Source organism: Dinoponera quadriceps, unplaced genomic scaffold, assembly GCF_001313825.1.
Source record: "Dinoponera quadriceps isolate SergipeBrazil2010 unplaced genomic scaffold, ASM131382v1 scaffold1070, whole genome shotgun sequence".
In the NCBI taxonomy this organism is placed as follows: Eukaryota; Metazoa; Arthropoda; class Insecta; order Hymenoptera; family Formicidae; genus Dinoponera; species Dinoponera quadriceps.
Genome location: NW_014555341.1, coordinates 2,765,354 through 2,786,617, shown reverse-complemented (window position 1 = coordinate 2,786,617; position 21,264 = coordinate 2,765,354). Strand labels below are relative to the sequence as shown.

Below are 21,264 nucleotides of genomic sequence, written 5' to 3'. Positions count from 1 at the left end.
CGGTCACCCCCTGTTCTCATCGAGGCTGAGACGACGTCGGTAACGCCGCGGCAGTAGCGTCAAAACAGGAATACGCAGTCGTCGCGAGTAGTATTAATACCGGCTTGACCGGCGGACTCGTCGATCCATTCTCTTCGTTAAGCAAGCGCGAAGTGCGCGCGCGACGTCTCGCTTTTGAGACTTGTCCTTTTTTGCTTTTTCATCGCCGGCCGCAAACGATACGCTCGATAATAGGACAGCGGCGCGCACGGTTCGCCGGGCGATAATCCTGGCGCATGAATAATTCAGGCGCAAAGTGCAGGAGTAAATTCGCCGTCTGTCTTCGTTTCGGCGCGCGAGCCGAGACAGCGACGCGTTCTTCTCGCTCGGACCGCGGCTGACCTCGCCTTACACGCGGATTCAGTTTTCCACCACCTCGGTGGACCAACACCGGCGACGATGAATTATTCATTCGGGTCCACACCGCGAGGATCTCGCCGGCGAGTCGTTATCCGGCCTCAACCCGTTCGAAATCTCTGTGCCTTTCTCGCTGATAGCCGACGAACATATCGGCTTCGTTTATCGGCACCACGCGACACGAGCGAGGGGGAACAAATGAACGAAGAAGGGAGACGACGACGAGGAATTTTAATTGAACGTGGGAGATTAGGAAATCTCAAGCAGTACGTGCGTCGGTTGCATTTGTCCGCTTGGACGGGTGAGACGATTGCAACGAGGACGTCTCGCGAATTTGAGACCTGTCAGTCTCGCCGGGTGTATTGCTGATTGAAGTCGACTTTTGCGGCGAAGACGATGAATAATTTCCCACCTCGTAAGTTGGGAGAATGAAGCGAGCATCCGGTTCGGTCGGAGGTGAATTAACTTCCAGCTCTGCGTGGTTGATCAGCGGTAACACGGTCGTCCAGCGAAATAAAAACTTCGAGTCTAATGGAATTATTTACGGAACAATTCGAATAGTTTCTTTCTCTCTCTCTCTCTCTTTCTCGGCCATGTTTTTCTGCGAGAAAATGCAAAAATCAACGGTACACCTTCGTTCCACTTTCTGCTCTTGATTCTCTCCTCGTCTAACGCCAGCGGTGGGAAACATACACGTTAGAAATAATTGATGTCAAAATGCAGTCTCGCTATTGCAACGGGAAATAATGATTTTTCATGCGATATTTGTGCGCATTTAAAGACGGGAAAATCGATACGACTGAAAATTCGTAGATGCGCCGATATATAGCTTCGTCTATTGGAAGTGGATGTGGCGGTAATGTGCGCACAACCACAGGAAGAATGATTTCAACTAGAGTTCTGTCCTCTCTCGATGAGTTATTTATTTATTCTTTGCGCGGTGGAAATGTCATCGCGCTTAACATGTTCACATCGTCGCGATGTCCCTCTGTACCTAAGTAATACATCCAGCACTCCATTAGGAGGACACTTAATTAGCACCCGAGGAAGATATTTTCAAGCAGGTTTCGGCGAGGGCGAATTCTCGCTGTCCGTCTTCATTAAGTTTTCCACATTGCGCTCTTAATCGAGCCGCCGCCGTTTAATTTCTCGTCTGGTTTGACTTGTCGATCTTTTTAACCGAAAATCCGATCCGCGGCGTTAGTTGGCTCTCTCTCTCTCTCTCTCTCGGAGTATCTCGCGAAACTGATCTGAAGTTAACGAATCGTCGATAAATTAGCCGATCGCGAAGCCACGTTTATTATTAAAGAACACGCGGCACCCGATGCCACTTTTCGTCAGCGAACTTCCGTGCTGGAAATCGGAATATATCTACGCTCTCGCGCGAGAGATGAATCTATTTCTAATTATGATTGGCACCGCGACTTCTGATGAAGCGTGAATATACACGAACTCGTTACATGTTACAGGAAATAGAATTGCTTAAATTAGATCCGACCGCTGCGACTATGAGAAGTAACGCAAACGTTTTAAATGTCCGTCCAGTGCCAGTTGCTTGTTCTGAGGTCATCCATTTCATATGATTGTATTTTCTGGCGTATGGGCGAATAAATTTCAAATTGATTTCATTTCATTGAAATAGATTTTATCAGTTATTAAATGTTGTCTTTATTTCAAGTAAATTAAGATTGAATTTCATCGAATAAGTGAACGTTTAAATAATGCTTTTGGGTCATATAATCTTTTTACTAAACGATTATCTTTGTTATGTGGATACATTTCCAGATGGAAAAGACACTTTGAATTATTTTAATCCTCAGATTAAACATCACTTAAAACTATCCTCATTTTTACTCTACGTGGTTTGTTCAATTTCCTATCTCGACATATCCACATCATTGTCGATCATTGTCGACGTGATTTGATCACATATACGGAGAGAAAAATATTGTAGTAAAAATTACCACAAAATTTCGTAATGCTGGACCATACCGGAATTATAACTGAAATTATTATATATACTATCATTAGTGATGTATACATAGAGAAAAAATTGATCTTAAATCAAGAATAGATATTCTCGTATAAGCAAGAATTTGATTGAATTTGTATTGAAGTAATATGTATGATATGCAAGTTTTACTTGAAGTTAATTCAAGACTAAAAATCTTCCAAGAAGATTATTCTTGCTTATACATGAGAATATCTATTCTTGATTTAAAACGAATTTTTGTTTGCGTGAAATACATCACCAGAGATTACAACACATCTCAGTCGTAATTCCAGCATCGTTCCAAAATTGGATGATAATTTTTACTAGAATATTTCCTCCGTATAGCTCGATCATCTCTGTCGAACATGTTTTCCATTTTCCAGCGATCACCTGAAGATCCACATGAAGACGCACGACACGCAGAAGCCTTACCAATGCACCGCCTGCTCGAGGGGCTACAACACAGCCGCGGCGTTAACATCGCACATGCAGTCCCACAAGAAGCACCATCAATCGTCCTCTCAGCCAACCGGCAAGCTTCACGACGTCGATTACGGCAGACGGAGCGTCTCCTCTCACAGCACGTCGTCGCCACCGGTGCCAAGCTCGCCGTCACCGTCCCTGAATCTCGGCCTGAGGAAAACTTCTCAGGGCAGCGCGTCCACCACGCCCGTGCTGAGCTCCCCCTTGAAACTGACCTGCATGTATTGCACCAAAGACTCCTTCAGTTGCATGCAGCAGTTGCAGATGCACGTGCACTCGATGCATCAGGCGATTCTGAGCGGCGAGAGTCTGACGGTACCGCCGTCGCCGAGCGGGCCGAACGAGCAGGTTACCCCGCGCGACAAACCGCTGGACGGCTCGTCGTCGAAGGACGACCGGAAATACCCGGAGGATCGCGAGAGGGACCACTACGAGAACGCCTTCACGTGCAACCAGTGCACGATGAAGTTCTCGACGCTGGGTTGCCTTCGCGACCACTTGCTGTCGATACACCGGCTCGGCGCATTCGGCGCGGCTATGATGATGTGCCCGTTGTGCGGCATCCCGTGTTCCTCCGCGGCCACCTACGCCGAGCACTACGTGCTCCAGCACTGCGAGAATCGTCGGACCGTGCCGACGGAGTACGGAGAGCCGAAGGTGAACGGCGTCTACGACGGTGTCGCGAGGCTGCAGAGGAACAGAGACGTGCCGGCGGACCTCACGAACAAACACTCCGCCAGAACCGATTCCGGCTACACCGCTGGTACGCTTCTGTGCGGCCAATGCGGCGCCGCTTTGAAGGACTTCGAGTCCTTCCGGGAACACTTGGCGCGGCACCTGCAAGCTGATCATCGCAACGAGGTGTCGAGACACCCGTGTCCCAAGTGCGAAGCGAGCTTTCCCGACCGCGAAGACATGCTGAACCATCTGATCAAGCACTACCTGGGCCAGGTGAGCAAAGAGTACGCCTGCGGCGCCTGTAAGAAGCTCTACCCGCATCCCGACCTCCTTCAAAGGCATCTGCTGGACAGCCATGCGCACCATTTGTACCGCTGCGCTCTGTGCCGAGACACATTCGATTCCCGGGTGGCGATCCAGGTGCACTTCGCGGTGAAGCACAGTCAAGAATGCCGGATCTACCGGTGTAGCGCGTGCACCTTGTCCAACAACGAGAACTCGCCGGGGAACGCGCCCGGCGAGGGCAGGAGCTTCTTCAGGAGCGAGGCCGAGATGGCGGCGCACGTTCGCAGCGTGCACGCGCCACCCGCCGCCCACAGCAGCCCGGGGTTGGCGAGGAGCCCCGCCTCGACACCGGGTATTACCGCTGCGGCACGCTGCGTCTTCTGCGGCATCTGCTGCAACTCGGAGCTCGAGCTGCAGCTTCACCTGGCCAGTCACTCCGCCAGTCTCTACAGGTGTCCTATCTGCAAGGAGGGATTTGCAGTGGAGTTCCTTTTGGACAGGCACGTCGCTCAGGCGCACGCGGGGGACCATCAAGCGTCCGTCAGGAGCAGCTCGAGGGAGAACGGTCGGGTCCATCGACCGGTCAGAAGTCAGGAGGAGGTGAGCGAAAAATCATTCATGGAATGTTGTTGCAACGGTAACGTTTTTTAATATATCACTCAACGTATTAGAAATAACTTCAGATTTTTGCAATATTCAAGAGGATTATATATGTTTCTGAAACATTTTTAGAATATCAAGTGAAAAGAGATACGCGTCAAATTTAAAATAAATTTTAACACATCGATCTAATATTTTTTGTTTGCTGCACGGAAAAAAATAGTAGAATCAAGTAAATGTAATTACCTATTTTTCGGCCTCTTCAATCGAATAATATCAATTTAAGTATTATATATATTTTAGTAACTTGTAATAAATACTTACTTGACCGCAGTAATATAAAATATTGAATTGGAATAACGAAAATCACAATGATTGGTATACTTCGATTAGCACTCGTTAGAAATATGTTGAATAAAGAGAAATAATTTAAAGCTAGTTAATGACCTTGAAACTCAATATTTAAATAGCGCTGCTAAACGATTTATTAGATAAATGCACTATCTATACACACCCACATGCGCGCGCGTACGATATATCGGCGGCTTCTGATTGCACCTAACGAATTAATCAACACCGCAACTCAATCGATTACTCTTTGATAGATCATTTCTCTCTTATCACCAACAGCTGCACATTCGATGATAGTAAATGGTCTGTTTAACTATGCTGATACCTCTTCCCCTATACACGTATTAAATTACAATTATGAAATAAAATTATCAGCGCGAAACACAATCCTATTCCGCAAATTCCAGTCGAAATCTTTGAAGAGAGGCCGCTCGCCAGCGTCGAGCAACAATAACTCCCTGAATCAACGCGACAACAATAACAAGCGAGCAAACTTTGGCACTTCCGGCGGCCAACAGTGCGAACTCTGCGAGCGTGGCGAGTTCGCGAACGAGGCCGAGCTGCAGGCGCATAAGAAACTAGTTCACACGCCCTCCAAGTTGGCCAACAAGGGCTTACCTGCCCTGAGCATGACCTGCGCGTACTGTGGCGAGGTTTGTCGTTCGCGCAGCGAACTCGAGTCGCACACCAGGATCCAGCACGCGTCCAACGAACCCGGCGGACGTCACAAGTGCAACATCTGCGACGAGGTGTGTCCGTCCGGAGCGACCTTGGCCGAGCACAAGCTCCAGAAGCACTGCAAGATTCAGCTGAGCGACACCTGCGTGGTGTGTCGCGGTTGCCTCGCCTCGGAGAGCCAGTTCCTGGAGCACGTGCAGAGGCACAGCCTGGAGAACGTGGATCCGCAGCAACGGTTGGATAACTCGCTGCCTCACCTGCCGGCGCCGTGCGTGGTCTGCCGGCAGACGTTGATCAGCGATCTGGAGTGTCGTCTGCACGCCAGGCACCACTTGAGAACGTCGTCAGGGTCGCGCAGCGACGGATCCAGTCCGGCGAGTCCCGCCGCTAAGATCCAGAGCCCAGGTTGCTGCCTCTGTCTGCGGGACTTCGCAGCGGACGACTTCGTCAGCTTGCCACCCAACCATGCCAGCGGAGGCGGACAACCGCTCAGGGTCTGCAAGTCCTGTTACGTGCGACATTCTCAAGGACTTCCTATCCTGAATTCCACGTACGAGCAGCGAGCCAAGTACGAAGCGGCGTGGCTCGCGAGCAAGGACGCCCAATGGGACAGTTCCAAGGATAAGTTTCGGGAGAATGAAAGGGGACTTAAAGCGGAAGGAAGGAAGGAAGGGAATGCGGATAACAAACGCTGCGAGGAATGCGGGATCAAGTTCGAAGATCCTGAAGAGGCGGAGAAGCACAAAATAGCTGAGCACGAAAAGGCAATGATGACTCGACATATTCTTTTATTCAACGTCAAGTTTTCATGTTTTCGAGAAAAAATGTCATTTTCTAAGAAAAAATTATCATATATGATCTAAACAACTATCTAAGAGACATCTCAAAGACGTCCTTTAGACATCTTAAAAAGATGTCTTTACGACGTATTAGACGGACGCCTTAGGCCTGGTTTTTCATTTTCTGCAATTTAACTTGATGAAAAATTCTGTTTTTCTAAAAGTAACCATTATAAAACCATCAGTTTAAGAAATCAGTTTGAAAAAATCATATTTTTGTAAAAGAAGATAAACATTGAAATTCCCAGGTGTCCTGTCCGACCGAAGCCAAGGTCCAGCAACATGTGAGAAAAGAGCACTTGGAAATTTCCGCGAAAGTCTCATTGGAAGCTTTGCGGTGTCATTTGTGTTTATTCGAGGCCACCAGTCCTTTGCAGTTGCAAAGTCACTTGATAGAACACACGTTTGCCGGATGTCCTGCCTTCAATTGTTACATCTGTCAGGCGCTTTTTACAGCCCCTATTGGCCTTCAGGTAAATGAACGATCATAAGATCCATTCATTCACAAATGCGACGATCGGGAAAAAGTACAAAAATCATGACAAACGGGTAAAAATATTCGCAAGAGACAATCCTCCGGCATTCCATATTGAATTGAAAAAATTCGTCTCACTGCTTAACTTTCCGAGCGAAGATTCGAATAAGAAATGCGCGTTTCATGAAAGAGCCTCTTTCCATGGCATAAATTGTTTTCGTATCTTGTTATTGCGCTGTTTTCCTGTTTACGTTCTTACCACAACGAAGAGGTTCCTCCAACCATCGATAATTTTGTCGAATGTTAACGCGAATCGCTTCGCAGAATCACATGGTGCAAGAGCACGGCCTCGGCGCGCGACCGTACGATTGCTCCAAGTGCACGCTCAAGTTCTTCTTCACGACGGAGCTGGACCACCACGTTCTGACCTTCCACCGTCCAGGGGAGAACTCTTCGCCGGGCGAGAACGAGACGAAGGAACGCGACGGCAACGTGGCGGTGAAGGAGGAAGTGATGCAGGTCGACGAGGAGGAAGAGGTGAACGTGGACGATCGGCAAGAGGAAGAGGCCTCCGGACGTCACCGGGACGAGCGGAAGCTGAAGACGGAAGTCGACAGTGAGACGAGCACCGGCAAGGCGGAGTCGTGACTTCTTTCAAGAACAACCGAGAGACAGTCGATGTTAAGTTTCCTTCCGATCTAGGCTTAGTTAATTCTTGGGAATTCGTTGGATAAATTATTAAGTTTGTTATATCGCGCTCTCTCCGTGTAGCACGCTGTTACACTCGGATATTGTGTTGACGTTTTCTACGGCGGTTCTCACACGATTACATTCTCTCCTCGTGCAGGATTCCAAACCTGCCGGAACATAGTCGGTGCACGATGAATGCAATAATTTACCGGAGCGGCGTCTTCTGTAACGAAGACCACGGCACATCGATGCACAATTTGCCACACTGTATTGTAGTAGCATCACCATATTATAATACCGCCGCTATACTACCGCTACTGCTAACAAGAAATCGACCGGAGAGTAGGCGATACTGACGAGAAAACGATCGAATATCGTCCTCGGTTATCCGGCCTACTACGCGCGAAGATCCTCATTGCGAATGGCATCGACTCATATCGATAATTGCGAACTTAGCGAAGTGTTACGAGACGGCTGGCCAAAATTCCGACGGACGTCTATGTGACGTCTGAGAGATTGACACGCCCTTTAGACGTCGGCATTACTCGTCCGGATAGATGATGCTCTTCCCGAACACGTTGCTCAAAGTTCATCGACGATCTTGCGAACAGCGCCGACGAAGTTCGATACAGTATTAATTAGACGAGAAATTCGACCGCTCATACTATTCATCTCAGATGGTTAGTTTTTTACGCATTGATAATAGGAACTTTGATATAAGACCGCGTGACACGCGGACAGGAAGGTGGTATCTCGACTATCGTCGAAGCGCCTTACCGATTCCCGGTTAAGTCGAGTGCTTTTTACGTAACGTAGGTGCGTTCGTTTGCATTAAGTTTGACGAGATTATGCGGTATTTATTTATAGTTTCTCAAACGGATAGCTTTAGGATTACAATTGTAACCGCGAATACAAGTCCCGATCCCTTGGTACGCGTTCTTTTATTCTACTGAATTTCACGACGATGATGCGACCGCGCGCGAGTGTCAGCTGGCTACTCTACCAAAATTCGTCTGACTGCCAAAATGAAAGCAACGTACGCGAAACGTGTACATTTTAAATGTACACGCATATTGTGCATACATATACAATATATACAGGTCTCTTATAACGCTGTTAAATTTATGTTATATACGTTAACGCCTAAGTTTCGGAAATTTGTTCTAAAGAAATTTCCTATGTTTCTATGTACTAGGTAAAGCATTGAAAGAATTATGTTTGCAATGTTGGATAATTATCATCGTTTTCATTGAGAGAAAAAAGTGGCTTTTGTCGGAGACTGAATGTCGAAATAATTTCGCCAGCAGCACTACAACGATATCGTACAATTAGATGCTTGAAAGTTGCAACTTTCTTTATATCAGTAAGTTTCGCCTCATCCTGCATCTAATAGGAAAATATATCTCCTGAGAATTTCTAAAAAACAAATGATCTATTCTTTTTAGCTGAACCGGTTGCACTGATTAAAAAAATGTATGCCTGCCGAAGCGTGAGTCTTGTACGTATGTTTCATACATTTCAATGTGTATGTAAATTTCTTATACTAGTGTAGCCAGTTTAGCTAAAAAGTACAGGCAAAATTGTTCTGTCGCAACACGAGTTGCGTTGGCAAAATTCGTCGAGTGTTGCAACATTTAAACATCTGATTGTATATACAGTTACACCAGTGACCGTATGCAAAAAAGAAATTTTCATAATATCGTTATTTAACACCAGCATTACCACTATTACTATTATATTATTGAATATTGATATGCATATTATCAAATTAATCAGTTTTATGGCACATTCGTGATACATATTTCATAAAAAAGATCACAAAAAATGATATTGAAGTTCGGAATTTTACAATTCATTATGGTCGTGGTCTTTTTAAAACGTAAAAAAAAAATACGCATGAGCCTGCCCCTATAAGTCCTTGAGCGTATTCAAAAAAAGTTGCAAATTAATATATATGACGTTTGATGGAAGGATCAAAAGGCGACAGGAAAATAAAAAGCACGCCGAAAAAGAGAAGGTTAGGCGGAACTTTCCCAATTCCAAATCCTGAAAAACGACATGTGCGACGGTGGGTGAGAGAAAGGGGGATTTGTCGGTACGTCGCACGTCCGTCCCTAAATCCTTCCATTATAAGTGAGTAAAGGGGAATTTATCGTAAATCTCAGAGCAATCAGAAATTCATTAATTTATCATTTACTGTGCAAGAAACGCAACATATATTTTCACGACAGTTCTATTTCCAAGATTAAAGGGAATTGATTTGATTTTGCCAAGATATTTTTCGCACGACATAATCCTAATTTGATCAACCTGAATTGAATAAATTTAGATTTCAATTACTTCTCCCCATTCGTGTAAATGTTTGATTGCTCTGAGATTCACATTAAATCCCACCTTCTTCGCGTTTAATGGAAGGATTTATAGGCGAATGTTTGACACACCGACAAGCTCACCCTTCTTTCACCCGCTGTAACCGATGTCACTTTTCGGGATATTTAGAATTAAAGACACTCTCTTTTACATTAGAAATGTAGACAATGGATGAGGGTGAGAAACTTATCAAATTATACGGGAGATTTACTTTCATTGAAAATCTTTCTATTAACATATTTCGTGCCGCACCAAATTTACTTTTCATTCATACCACCGATGAATCACGTTATGTTTTTATATCTGTTAAATAATATGTGTCTTATAATATTTATAAGAATATATCATAATAATATTTTGTCTTAGAGCCAAAATATGTAAGTGAAGTAGCCTAAACGGAAAATTTAACGTAAGTCACAAATTCAAAATGACGTCAAATGACGTCTTAATAACATCTTAGAGCCTTAGCAGCATAGTTGATTTATAATTTTAAGGCAATATTTTATGCTCTAAATCTTTATCTAAATGATAATTTGTTTATTTTCTTTATTATACGACAGTATGTCATAAATTATAAACAGATTAGCTTTTTAGTTTGAAACTAAAGACAACCCAGCTAAAAATGTGACGCCAAATGATGTTTTAATAACGTCTCCAACCGTCATTAGGGAAGATAATCACTGTGCGTTACTTAAGACAAAGGCTTAAGGCTTATCTTAAACCGATAAGTAAGCTATTCTGCCAAGACCCTTAATGACGTCTCTAACGTCAACTAGACGTCATTAAAACGTCATTTGACGTTACCTTACTATTTGGAGATAACTCACACAGTATGAAACGTGTTAAAATTGAAGAATTTAACAAAAGAATTCATTGAAATTTTCATCGAAAAACAAACTTATCAAACGGAGAAATATGCTTACTGATTGAAATCTAAATTCATTAAAATTTAACTAGACAAATTAAAATTATTGGCTGTACAAAATTACTATATGACATGAGTAGATAGTAAAATGTTACTTTCGGACCAACCGGATTGAGAAAAAAAGTCACCCAAAAATCATCAGAAACCATCAAAATCGAGGTATAAATATCTCCAAAATCGTAAGAAAAACAAAGAAAAGTCATTTCCCAATCGTTATTGAGAGATAAAAATGTTTTTATACTTTTCTGGATCACTCGGGAAAGATTCAAAATCAAGCAAAATCATTTCAAAAAACAAGGTTTTAAACCTTAAAAATCCACAAAAACAGAAGAAAAAAAAGTTGGAAAAAAGGAAAAGGAGATTAGAGATCTCAAAAACAGAAGGAAAGGAAGATTGACGATTTCAAAACTCAAAATTTCCATATTGAACATAAGCTAATAACTGCTAATATGGTATATTATCACTCAAAAAACTCTATTCTTAATTAGACACATCTCACATTTAGGCCAACAAAATTGTCGAATGCTTGAGAATGTCGCGTTGTCTGCATGTTAGAGGATGAAAACTCGTTGTTGTTTCCAAATAAGGTACACTATATATTTACAAAAATATCATCAGTAAATAGTAATATTTTACTATCTACTGACATGTGAATATATTGCAAAACTGATTAATTTGATAATGTCGACGTTCAATTACACACAATACCGATATTATTGAAAAGTAAGGTAAATGTATACTGATGCACACATCGCTCGATGACGTCACACTGATATTCACATAGAGATATTTTATGTCGATTATTATATAAGAGTGGAAAATACTGATATGTAAACGATGATCCTTTTTATGTCGGTTTTAGCTGAGTGTTTCGTTGTATTCTATTAACAAAATAACTTTGAGATACCCACGGGTTTTTTCTGTTTATGTTATTTTGAAAATCTCCTTTCAGAAAGATTATAAATCACTTTCTTTCGCATAAGCACGTAAAACGTGAACATATTTTAACTTGGAAGTATTTGAAAAAAACTTTACGATACACACATTGACAATGGGAAAGATTTGTGGTCAGTTTCATAATAGTTACGTTAAAAATGGAGATAAAAAGTGAAATGGGTAAAGGATTAAAACCTGTTGCACCTATTGTGCTGACACTTCCTTTTTTAGAAATTCAAGTCCTTAGGACGCAAAAATAGCGCGATCCTACAAAACGCCCCCATAGTTTCGTTAACCAATTATAGATGTTGGCTTTGATAAAACGACAAGTGAATGATGAAAAACCGTTGCATTAGGTGGAATTTTTAAAAATTCTTTTTGTTATAACAGAAAAAATCGAGAAGTAACAGAGAACAACCGAAATTGTCCCGTTAATCGTTTACAGATGTCAAGCTCGATGAGCTCATCTTTGTCTTTGTCGCGATCAGAATGTGTAAATACAATAGTGGAAAGTGCACTATGAATATTCTATCGATTTACTAAGTGATGTGTAAACGACGAAATTGCCAGTATCTAATGAGGAGACGCAATAATTTGTCCACTAGGCATAGCGATAAGATATAATTATGTGCGAAATAAATTATTGTTTCGAATCGAGCCGGTCGCACATACTGTATATAATAACCTGTCCATTAGGCGTGTAGCCATCCAGTAAGATATTATATACGAATAAATTATTGTTTTAAATCTCTCTCTCTCTCTCTCTCTCTATCTTTCTTTCGACTTATCGTAGTCATTTCGTCCATTTTTCTTCCTCGACGCTGTTTTACGCCAATAAACGTTATCATCCACCGTGGTGTATATATCATGTGTATAATCAGAAACGAACAGTTCACTCGAATCAACGTCAAAAATCTAATATCGAAACTTATATTCGACGTCAAAACGTATAAATATAGATGTGTCTTCGACTGCAATTTTATATCGTTTATTAATTCAATATCGTTTCAATTAATTCAACGTCGAGTCAATCAATTAATTAATCGCGTCTCAAAAAAAGAAAGAATTTGCTCTGCAAGCTAAAATCCATTTTTGATAAAATATAATTTACAACAGAATTGGAAGATAGAAATGTGTTTATAATATTTAAAAATATATAAAAAGTATATATATATATATATATTAGAGAATATACACACATACATTAAGAAAAAAAAATTATATACATTCTTCCAAATAGCAGAGTGACGGTAATATAATTGTCAACATCACTCTGTTACCTGGGCTGGAAGACCCTTGAGCTAGCTTTTTCCAGGTTGATGCCGTATTTTTCGTGAATTATTTTCTGAACATCCCAACTCACTTTTCCAGGGAGAGAAACCATCTAAAGTTCTTGAAATAAAATGTTTAAAAAAAGTCGAAGACAAATCCACAAAAGACGCGATTTCAGCCCGAATACCAAGCATTTCTCACCGTGGAAGCCTACACAAGAAAAGAAAGTTTAGTTGTATTCATCGGAAAGGGACTATTCTGGAAATTTCTGGTCATAAAAACCACATTTCGGTCGGAGGAACAGAAATTCTGTTTCCTTCAACCAGAAAGCGTCTGGTTGTTCCTTTTATGGTTGATGCAACCAGATTTTTATCCATTAGATAATTTATCCGAAGATAGAACGACTAGCTTTAATAGTTAAAAACTCAACGGAGCCATATTGAACACAATCGACACTCGTTGTACTCTTCAACATTTTTGCAAGAAAGTTTTCAAAAAAATAGAACAAATACGGTAAGAAAGAAAGACACTCGGGAAATATAGGGTCTTTATTTTATGGCTGTACTTTCAGCGTGAAAAACGGCCATCCTTTTCGAGAACAATTTTTTTCTAAATGATCATACCATGTAAATTCGTTTTAGCTTTAGAACTACAAACGGTATGCTTTTCGTGCCGCATGAGTTACACAATAAGGTCCCAGGTACCAAAAGAACAGACTTTGGCTCCGTATTTAATGCTACCAAAGTCCGCTAGAGGTGCTGCCAGTCTCAGGTAAGAGCTTCAGCTGTTGGTTCGGCGTCACTCCGTGTCGTGCTTTTATAAAAGCCACACTGGTAGTACTGAAAGATACAACACGAGAGAGAGAGAGAGAGAGAGTACATATAGAAGTGGAAGACGTGTACAAAAAGTTAGTATTCTTCTAACGAAACTGTGCGTGGTTCAACGCAATGACGGGATTCACGGAGAGCGCGTTGGTGAAGCGCTTGATGGATTTGAACCCGTCGCAGCAGAGTATCCAGACTTTGTCGCTCTGGCTCATTCACCATAGAAAACATCACCCGACGATCGTGAAGGTGTGGTTCAAAGAAATGTGCAAAGGTACGTGTGCAACGAGAATCATTCGTGCTGATCTCGCGTCGATCTGTCTGATACTTTCTCACGAGTAAGGAATCGAGAGTACGCCGACATCCGGGTCGTAAGAAATGTTAGGTTAGGTTGTACGGTTGCGCTGCATCGCGTAACGGACGTTCCTCTGTGTGAAATCGCCGCTGATTGATCGCGTCGTCCCGTCGGCCACGTAGCTCGGGGAGCTTATATCTGTCTCGACTAACGTTCGCGTGAAAATCGGACGGTTGTTTCAGCAGGTCGGGGCTCGGAGACAAATCAACGAGATTGGTGTTATTGATTTTGTTCAAATATTAATGAGACAAGGGTGTATACTGAGAAAACAAAAATTGCATCGTGTCGAATTGATTTCTTATATACTAAACAATATATTTTTGCAAATGTTTCGCAGTGTAACTATGTTATTGTCGCGCAAGATAACGATAACATTGGTAACACCTGAATACTTGCGTGGAAGTAAATAATTTAGCTTTGTATTTAATTTTATGTAACTTATAAGTAAGCAGCATATCTTCACACACATACACACCCATGTATACAGAGAATATAATTAAAAATAAGACATGAGCTTGTAATAATAATTAGAAATATATAATTGGAAGTATTTTACAAAATAAAATGAAAATATATCACAAGGGTATAATTAATATTCATTTATCTTATTATCTCTTTATATTAACCTTTATTATCTTGAATTCTTATGTGAGATCCATTTTGTTAGTGTATTATTACAATTATATATATTTTTACAGCCAAGGACAATCGGAAATTGATGTTTATGTACCTGGCAAATGATGTAATCCAGAACAGTAAGAAGAAAGGACCGGAATTTGGGAAAGAATTTGAGACAGTTTTGCCAAAGGCCTTCGAGCATATGAAGGGTTTCGACGAAAAGACAAGAGAGCGACTGAATAGGTTACTACAGATCTGGGAAGAACGAGGAGTTTATGACAAGACTCAGATAGCAGAATTCAAAGCAGCCTTTGCAGACGCGATAAAGGACTCAGGAACACCGCCGCCACGAAAGAAAGCGAAAGTCGACATTGAGAAGATAAAGGTATATTAGGGTGGCTATAAGGTCATATTGTTAAATTACATCATATACTTCTACATATAATTAAATTCTTGACCTTGGAAAAAATATATTCCTAGAGTATAAACGCAAATATAACAAATTCATGTAATATCCACAGTGTGAGATACTTTGCGCAGTTTTTATTTAGTAATTTTAATTTTTGGATTTATAATGTCTTCAAAATAACTAATTCGATTACAATGCGTGTGAAAATAGCGTAAAAGCTATATTTGTTATGCTTGCAGAAGGACAAGAAAGAAAGGAAAAAGTCCGAAACTGAAGTAGTAGAAGTGGACGGTACCAAAGAGCTTCACGTAACACTGAGTCCTCGTACACCAGCTGGCGACCCACCGGAAACCGAGGAGCTCATAAAGGCCTTAATGGTTAATATCAATTATATAAACGAGCATCTTCCCGAATTTGTATCGTCAACAATAAAATATTTTATTCATACCAAAATAAATGTTGAATCCACACATGGGGCGTGTAACGGCAAACGCTTACACAATTCTGACACGTCCATCCTCATCGATTACTTATCTGTTTCGTTTGGCTGCATTGCTGCTTTCTTTCGCTGAGTGGAGCATGCACTGAAACTTGTTTGTACTTTCCTTTGGTTTTTGGACAAACGTCATCATTCTTCAGGACGTACTGAGTGGATGCCGTTAGCGTTTGATCAATGTTTTATTTCGGTATAACACTGAGAATACATATATCCCATTTTTCTCAATGGTATATTTAGTTAGTCCGATTTCTTTATTAATAATAATGTTATTCAGTATGTGCCTTATTATTTGTTTCCATGCTGAGTGTTGGATTGAATGAGGGGTGACGTCTCGTGAGGATAAACAGTTTGTTATCTCGGGGTGGGAACTAACAGATCCTTTTGTTTTTCAGGATCTGGAAAATACCGCGTCGTCGGACGCCGGTGTTAGGGAACGTATCGCGTCGTTGCCACCGGAAGTGTCAGAAGTCTCGTTGCTTGCCAATCTTGCCGACCGTACAGCAGCGGATCAGTTGAGCGTCGCGGTCAACGAAGCCGCCGCTCTTCTTGCTGATTATAACGGTCGATTGCAAGCTGAGATGGAAGACAGGAGAAGACTGTTGACGATGCTCCGAGATTACACCTTGGCACAGAGACAGCTACTTCAGCAGGCACAAAGCACTCTAGAGGTATGATTCTATTTCCGCTCTGTGATATTACCTCCAATCTGGTATGTGTGGACAACACAATAGTGAAAGATTCATCCAAATTACGGAGCAGATTTTCTAAGATCAATCACTGCATTCTGCAGAACGTTTAGTTTAGTTGTTGGAAATTTTCTGAGTTGAGATTGGTTTGATTCTTTTAAATCCAGATGAATAACCCAATCTCAGCACAGAAAATTTTCAACGGTTGCAAAATAAACGGTTCTGCTGAAGCGATAGTTAACCAATGAGATACAGCACTTTTAAAGTTAAGTATTATAAGCATCAATTACTGGATCAATTACTATATTATAAATTGTAGAGAAATGTACATGTGGAAATATAATGCATGTTTTATTTTTAAAACAATACAGTTCTTTTAATAGAAGTTTCCCTCTCGAAAATTCGAGCATGAATATTAGGAACGATTATGATCTGAATTATATTACGTTACTTTGTTATGTATTTTTTTCATATTACAAAGTTTAATTTGTTCGCATCTTATCGGTAACATCATCATCTGTTACGTGTGTTTCAAGGATTATAAGGAAAAACTGAAGAAAGTCTGCGCGGTTCGAACGGAGGTGAAGTCTCACATTTCAAATCTTCCTGACTTGACGCAATTGCCGGACGTCACAGGCGGCCTAGCGCCTCTTCCCTCCGCTGGAGATCTGTTTTCCATGCACTAGTGTAAGCGTCACACGAAAGTTGCGTTTCTAGTTTTTATCACTTTAATTTTGCGGGTAGAAAATGACACGAATCGTGGAGCCGATAGATTTTTCCCCTTTTTACATCATTCAGAAGAACGAGAGAGTGGTCCACGGTGACATTATATTGTAAAAAGAAACGTTTGATGAATTCGAATAATTCGAATTTAATAAATTATATTGAAATGGAATACCCGTGTCAAGTACGAATTCAAGGCGAGAGAAGTATTGAAAGACAAGGCGAGTTATTGTGACTAGTGATGTATTAACAATGGCTACAAATGTCTGAACAATACAAATATACAATCGCTACGCAAATTGTTCGTGTAATATAGCTTTCGGTTTTATATTTTACGTGATAAGTTGTTCGACTCTTTCCGAGGACTGTCTTCACGGGAAAATATACCGAATGGATCAACGAGAATTCCCTTTTCCGAAATGAATCGGCGAGAGAAGAATTCCAAGTAGCGTGAAAAACGCAAAAGAAGATAACGTTCCTGCGATGTGACGAGGCGAAAAAACTCGAAATATCGTTCGAAATATATTAAACTCATTTAATATAATGATTAATTTTACAAAATTTATTTTATACCAATCGATATAAACGGATCCGGCTCTTAGATCGGTCGGATGATATACAATACTCAAAACGACTAAATTGCACGCATTATCGAATGATAATATAGATTTAGCCAGGTGAAGCTAAGAAATATAAGGAAACATCACACCTATTTTATAATACATTATTTTAGGACCCGTATTAATGGCTGTTATTTGAAACTTGTTTCACTGAGATACTCAGATCTGAATTTCGAGTTAAATTTGACTTTTTTATTTGAGTCACATATAATATGTACATTATATTAGCGGATGTGATTCAACTGAAAAACACATTTAATTCTAAAGCACGTATTTTCACTTGAAACTTGTTTCAAGTGAAATCTCTCCCAGATTTAAATTCAGAGCTGGATGTGAATTTAATCAGATGAACCGTTTATGCCAATATGACGGCAGATACATCATGTGATTCATCTGGAATTTAATTCCGAATTTAAATCTAAATATCTTTCATGAGACAAGTTTCGAACAACAATTATTAATACGAGCCTATATTTAAAAATGTGATCATCTCGCCCAAAGCAAATTTCAAGTAACGACAGTTGCGTTTCTAGTTATCACTTTAATTTTGCGGGTAGAAGAATCACGTGTATTGACAGTATTCAGAGTTTTATTCAATGATGTCAGTCATTCGAAGAAATGATCCTCTTGATCGTTTTGAGCAATGTATAATGTGATATAATATAACGACCGTTTCGCGAGCCGCAAAGTAAATACCCCAACGAAATAATAATGACCATAGAGATACCTCAAAATGGTAAATCGCGCTTCATGAAATTCATATAACTGTCTGGCTACCTGGAGGCTTTCTGCTAAGTTGGAGACGAGGCATCCGTACGCGTATCTCTGTGACGGAGCTTATGGTTATTTACGCACCGACCCTGTACAATTGCTCGAGAAGTCTTACCGCGTGTTTTTCTATCACGCCATCACTGTTCATTGGCAATCATCAAGAGATTGCTCTCATAGATCGAGTAAGCATTACCTGTACATATATATATCAGCGTAGTACGCATACAATAACGAGACTGACTACGGAAAAGCGGTCTCCGCGTAAAAATGCAACATTGTACATGTACTATTTTAAGAAAAACATGCGCAAATCGTGTGGACTGCGCTGAAAATAAAAAGATTGTAATATGCAACAAATTACAAATAAATGTTTTGATCGTTATATACATCGGGTCTTTTGTATTTTACTTCTTGCGAAAGTGATGTAGTTTCCTATATAGTTTTGACCAGATAAATTACAAAATAAGCTTTTTGCTACCTTACAAGAATGGCAGTCCTCAAAAGGAAGTAAATCTCATATTCTTATTTGACAAAGAATTAAACTCTTAAATGTAAAAACACCTAGATATATGGTTTGTAAAGAAAAATTATAATCAATCTAATAAATACAATAAATCTGTCACAATGTCATATCACCAGCATAATATGTATTAACGTTGATATCGTATTGATAGTCCTAATTGACTATTTTATTATGCCATTTATAAATACGGATCTATTTTTGTATATTGGAACCATTACAACAATCCATTTCTTAAACTTTAATGGATATCACGTGTTTACTTAACTCTATTGGAAAACGGTATTTTACATTGAGCACTTATGAATAGGTATTTATATACAGATGGTGATGCATAATCCATTTGATTTGCCATCTTAACCATTAATCTGAACACAGAACTTACATAGGCTCATGTTCCGAACACACTTTTATCGATAAAAGTACCTTAAGTGTGGCTCCTCAATCAATCGAGTGGTTCTTAAGCTATTTTTAAAGACACTTTTTACCAGATAAAAGAGAGTTCAGAATACAGGCTAGACTGTACAGTAGTTATTTGTAAACTGATTCAAATAAGAAGACCCTTGACAAGCAATTTGATTACAGTTTGACCACTATCTTATTGCTAAAATAGTTTTCCCCACAATTTACTAAAGTAAACTGTACAAATATCGACTTGTCCTATATGTACATTGTATCAAAATATATTAACACGTCTAACATACATGTCAATTTTGCTACGTATACGTTACGTGATTTACAGGGCGTCAAACATTCTAACTCACTTCTCTAAATAAATCTAACCTGATATTGATTGACAAGTTTTTCTAAACATACTTGAATATCGGCCTACAATAGATATTAAGCCTTGAGCCTTAAAATATCTATTGTGGACCGACACTGATAAGTTATCTCTTTAAAAATTGTTGAACACTATAATAAATGTTTGCGATATATATAAGTATTGTACATAATAAAGATTGAAGTAATCTACAGGATCATGTACATATGCAATTGAACTCCAATTCAAGTCCAAAAAAGACAAACACTTCATTTGCTATGATCTCATAGTAAATCTCGTAGCATATACATAGATATGGCCAATAAAAAGATCAACACTGAATATTCATATTTAGTAGTTACGAACATTCCAACTTGTCACTTAGATTTTGTTTATTATTCTTAAGTCTCATGTGGATGTGGAGGTCTTGTGGGCTTCAGAATCAACTTTCCAGTATCATCGCAGCTCATGTTGAAATCACCAAGAACACTTCTGGCACGTTGAGTTATAATACTGGGCGCTATTACACGTCTATGTACACCCATCATAAATAATATCACTGTAAAACAATTTATTAGCAATTACAAAATATATATCATAGTTGTATGAAACACAGATAGTTTGCACACTTACCTAATATTATACTAGCCATTGTAAAGAATGGATGATTGCATAGACTCTGTGTAAAGGACACTGCCGATGTATTAGGATCTGTCAGCCAGTGCCAAGCACCCACAGCAGTACAGACTGAGATAAAACCCAGCAACACTGAAAAAATATCCAAACATCCAGTATCAAAATGATTAACAGAAGCAAAGTTTCTAAATGAAAAGCAAACAAAAATATACTTCTCCATCTGAGTGTTGCAGGTTGCAGGCTAGCTATAACCTCAGTCAGTCGTCTCTCAAAAGCCTTCAGGTCTGAAAGTGCAGAAACAGGTACTGAAGGAGGAAAAAAGTAATTTTAAAATCAATGTATTATACTCATTTATCCAGAGATAAAGTAAATATACAAGTAATAATTTACTTTAATCGAGCTTTCTTCACAATCTAAGACATATCTAATCTAAAATTTTTACACGAAAACATTATTGCTCATTAAGGTTAATTAGTGATAAGTATTGATATAATTAGCCGTTTTTATACAAAATCACTAGTATTTTAACTACCAAACAATGCGTTTTTAACGTATATTTTTACCTTCACATACTGTCTGGTCCAGTGACATGATTGTTTATCACATTTGCAGTTTGTATCAGAGGCAATAAGAGAGAACGTGTTAAAACGCGCGTGCGAAGAGGGAAAGTGATTCACAGGATAAACAACACACCGTGAGGTGTGTATCACTTAACTTGCAAAACTTTCTGCTAAACTTCCAACATTCGATTTCTATAAAATTCCCTATTAAATATTTCTGTCCGAATTGATTAATTTTCAGTTCCAAATGTGCAATTTTAATGCCAAAAATATTTCTTCCAATTGTAATTTAAATTTTAATTAAAAATCTCA

At 40.1% G+C, this 21,264-nt stretch overlaps 3 protein-coding genes across 4 annotated transcripts in view; 2 read left to right on the top strand and 1 right to left on the bottom strand.

Moving 5' to 3' along the window:
- LOC106743952 (zinc finger protein 423 homolog) overlaps positions 1-10,177 on the top strand; it is a 91,059-nt gene extending 80,882 nt beyond the window's left edge. Inside the window, 5 exon segments of the mRNA XM_014618310.1 lie at positions 2,773-4,435; positions 5,194-6,223; positions 6,226-6,266; positions 6,552-6,776; positions 7,103-10,177. Of these exon segments, the coding sequence (XP_014473796.1) occupies positions 2,773-4,435; positions 5,194-6,223; positions 6,226-6,266; positions 6,552-6,776; positions 7,103-7,426 (3,283 nt within the window). The 3' untranslated portion in view covers positions 7,427-10,177.
- A 3,590-nt stretch (positions 10,178-13,767) lies between these two features.
- On the top strand, positions 13,768-17,835 carry LOC106743932 (regulation of nuclear pre-mRNA domain-containing protein 1B). Its single transcript, XM_014618284.1, has 5 exons — positions 13,768-14,069; positions 14,849-15,153; positions 15,417-15,554; positions 16,069-16,344; positions 16,899-17,835. The coding sequence occupies exons 1-5, from the start codon at positions 13,919-13,921 to the stop codon at positions 17,046-17,048; spliced, it is 1,020 nt and encodes a 339-aa protein (XP_014473770.1). The 5' UTR covers positions 13,768-13,918; the 3' UTR covers positions 17,049-17,835.
- A 1,364-nt stretch (positions 17,836-19,199) lies between these two features.
- LOC106743934 (nuclear envelope phosphatase-regulatory subunit 1) lies at positions 19,200-21,209 on the bottom strand. Of its 2 annotated transcripts, none has more exons than XM_014618285.1 (4): positions 20,956-21,209; positions 20,605-20,697; positions 20,390-20,524; positions 19,200-20,315 (listed from the first exon to the last, which is right to left on the bottom strand). In XM_014618285.1, the coding sequence occupies exons 1-4, from the start codon at positions 20,981-20,983 to the stop codon at positions 20,158-20,160; spliced, it is 414 nt and encodes a 137-aa protein (XP_014473771.1). In that variant the 5' UTR covers positions 20,984-21,209; the 3' UTR covers positions 19,200-20,157. The 2 variants fall into 2 exon arrangements, with proteins under 2 accessions (XP_014473771.1, XP_014473772.1); XM_014618286.1 differs by having other exon boundaries at positions 19,207-20,315; positions 20,605-20,676; positions 20,956-21,203.
- Positions 21,210-21,264: the final 55 nt, after the last annotated feature.

What these genes read in the sequence shown, in the direction of transcription:
- LOC106743932 (XM_014618284.1), top strand. Translation starts at nt 13,919, where the DNA reads ATGACGGGATTCACGGAGAGCGCGTTGGTGAAGCGCTTGATGGATTTG. An exon ending in GTTCAAAGAAATGTGCAAAG is followed by an intron (nt 14,070 to 14,848) that starts GTACGTGTGCAA and finishes ATATTTTTACAG; the next exon opens with CCAAGGACAATCGGAAATTG. An exon ending in AGCTCATAAAGGCCTTAATG is followed by an intron (nt 15,555 to 16,068) that starts GTTAATATCAAT and finishes TTTGTTTTTCAG; the next exon opens with GATCTGGAAAATACCGCGTC.
- LOC106743934 (XM_014618285.1), bottom strand. Translation starts at nt 20,983, where the DNA reads ATGTCACTGGACCAGACAGTATGTGAAG. An exon ending in TGCAACACTCAGATGGAGAA is followed by an intron (nt 20,525 to 20,604) that starts GTATATTTTTGT and finishes ATATTTTTTCAG; the next exon opens with TGTTGCTGGGTTTTATCTCA. An exon ending in AATGGCTAGTATAATATTAG is followed by an intron (nt 20,316 to 20,389) that starts GTAAGTGTGCAA and finishes ATTGTTTTACAG; the next exon opens with TGATATTATTTATGATGGGT.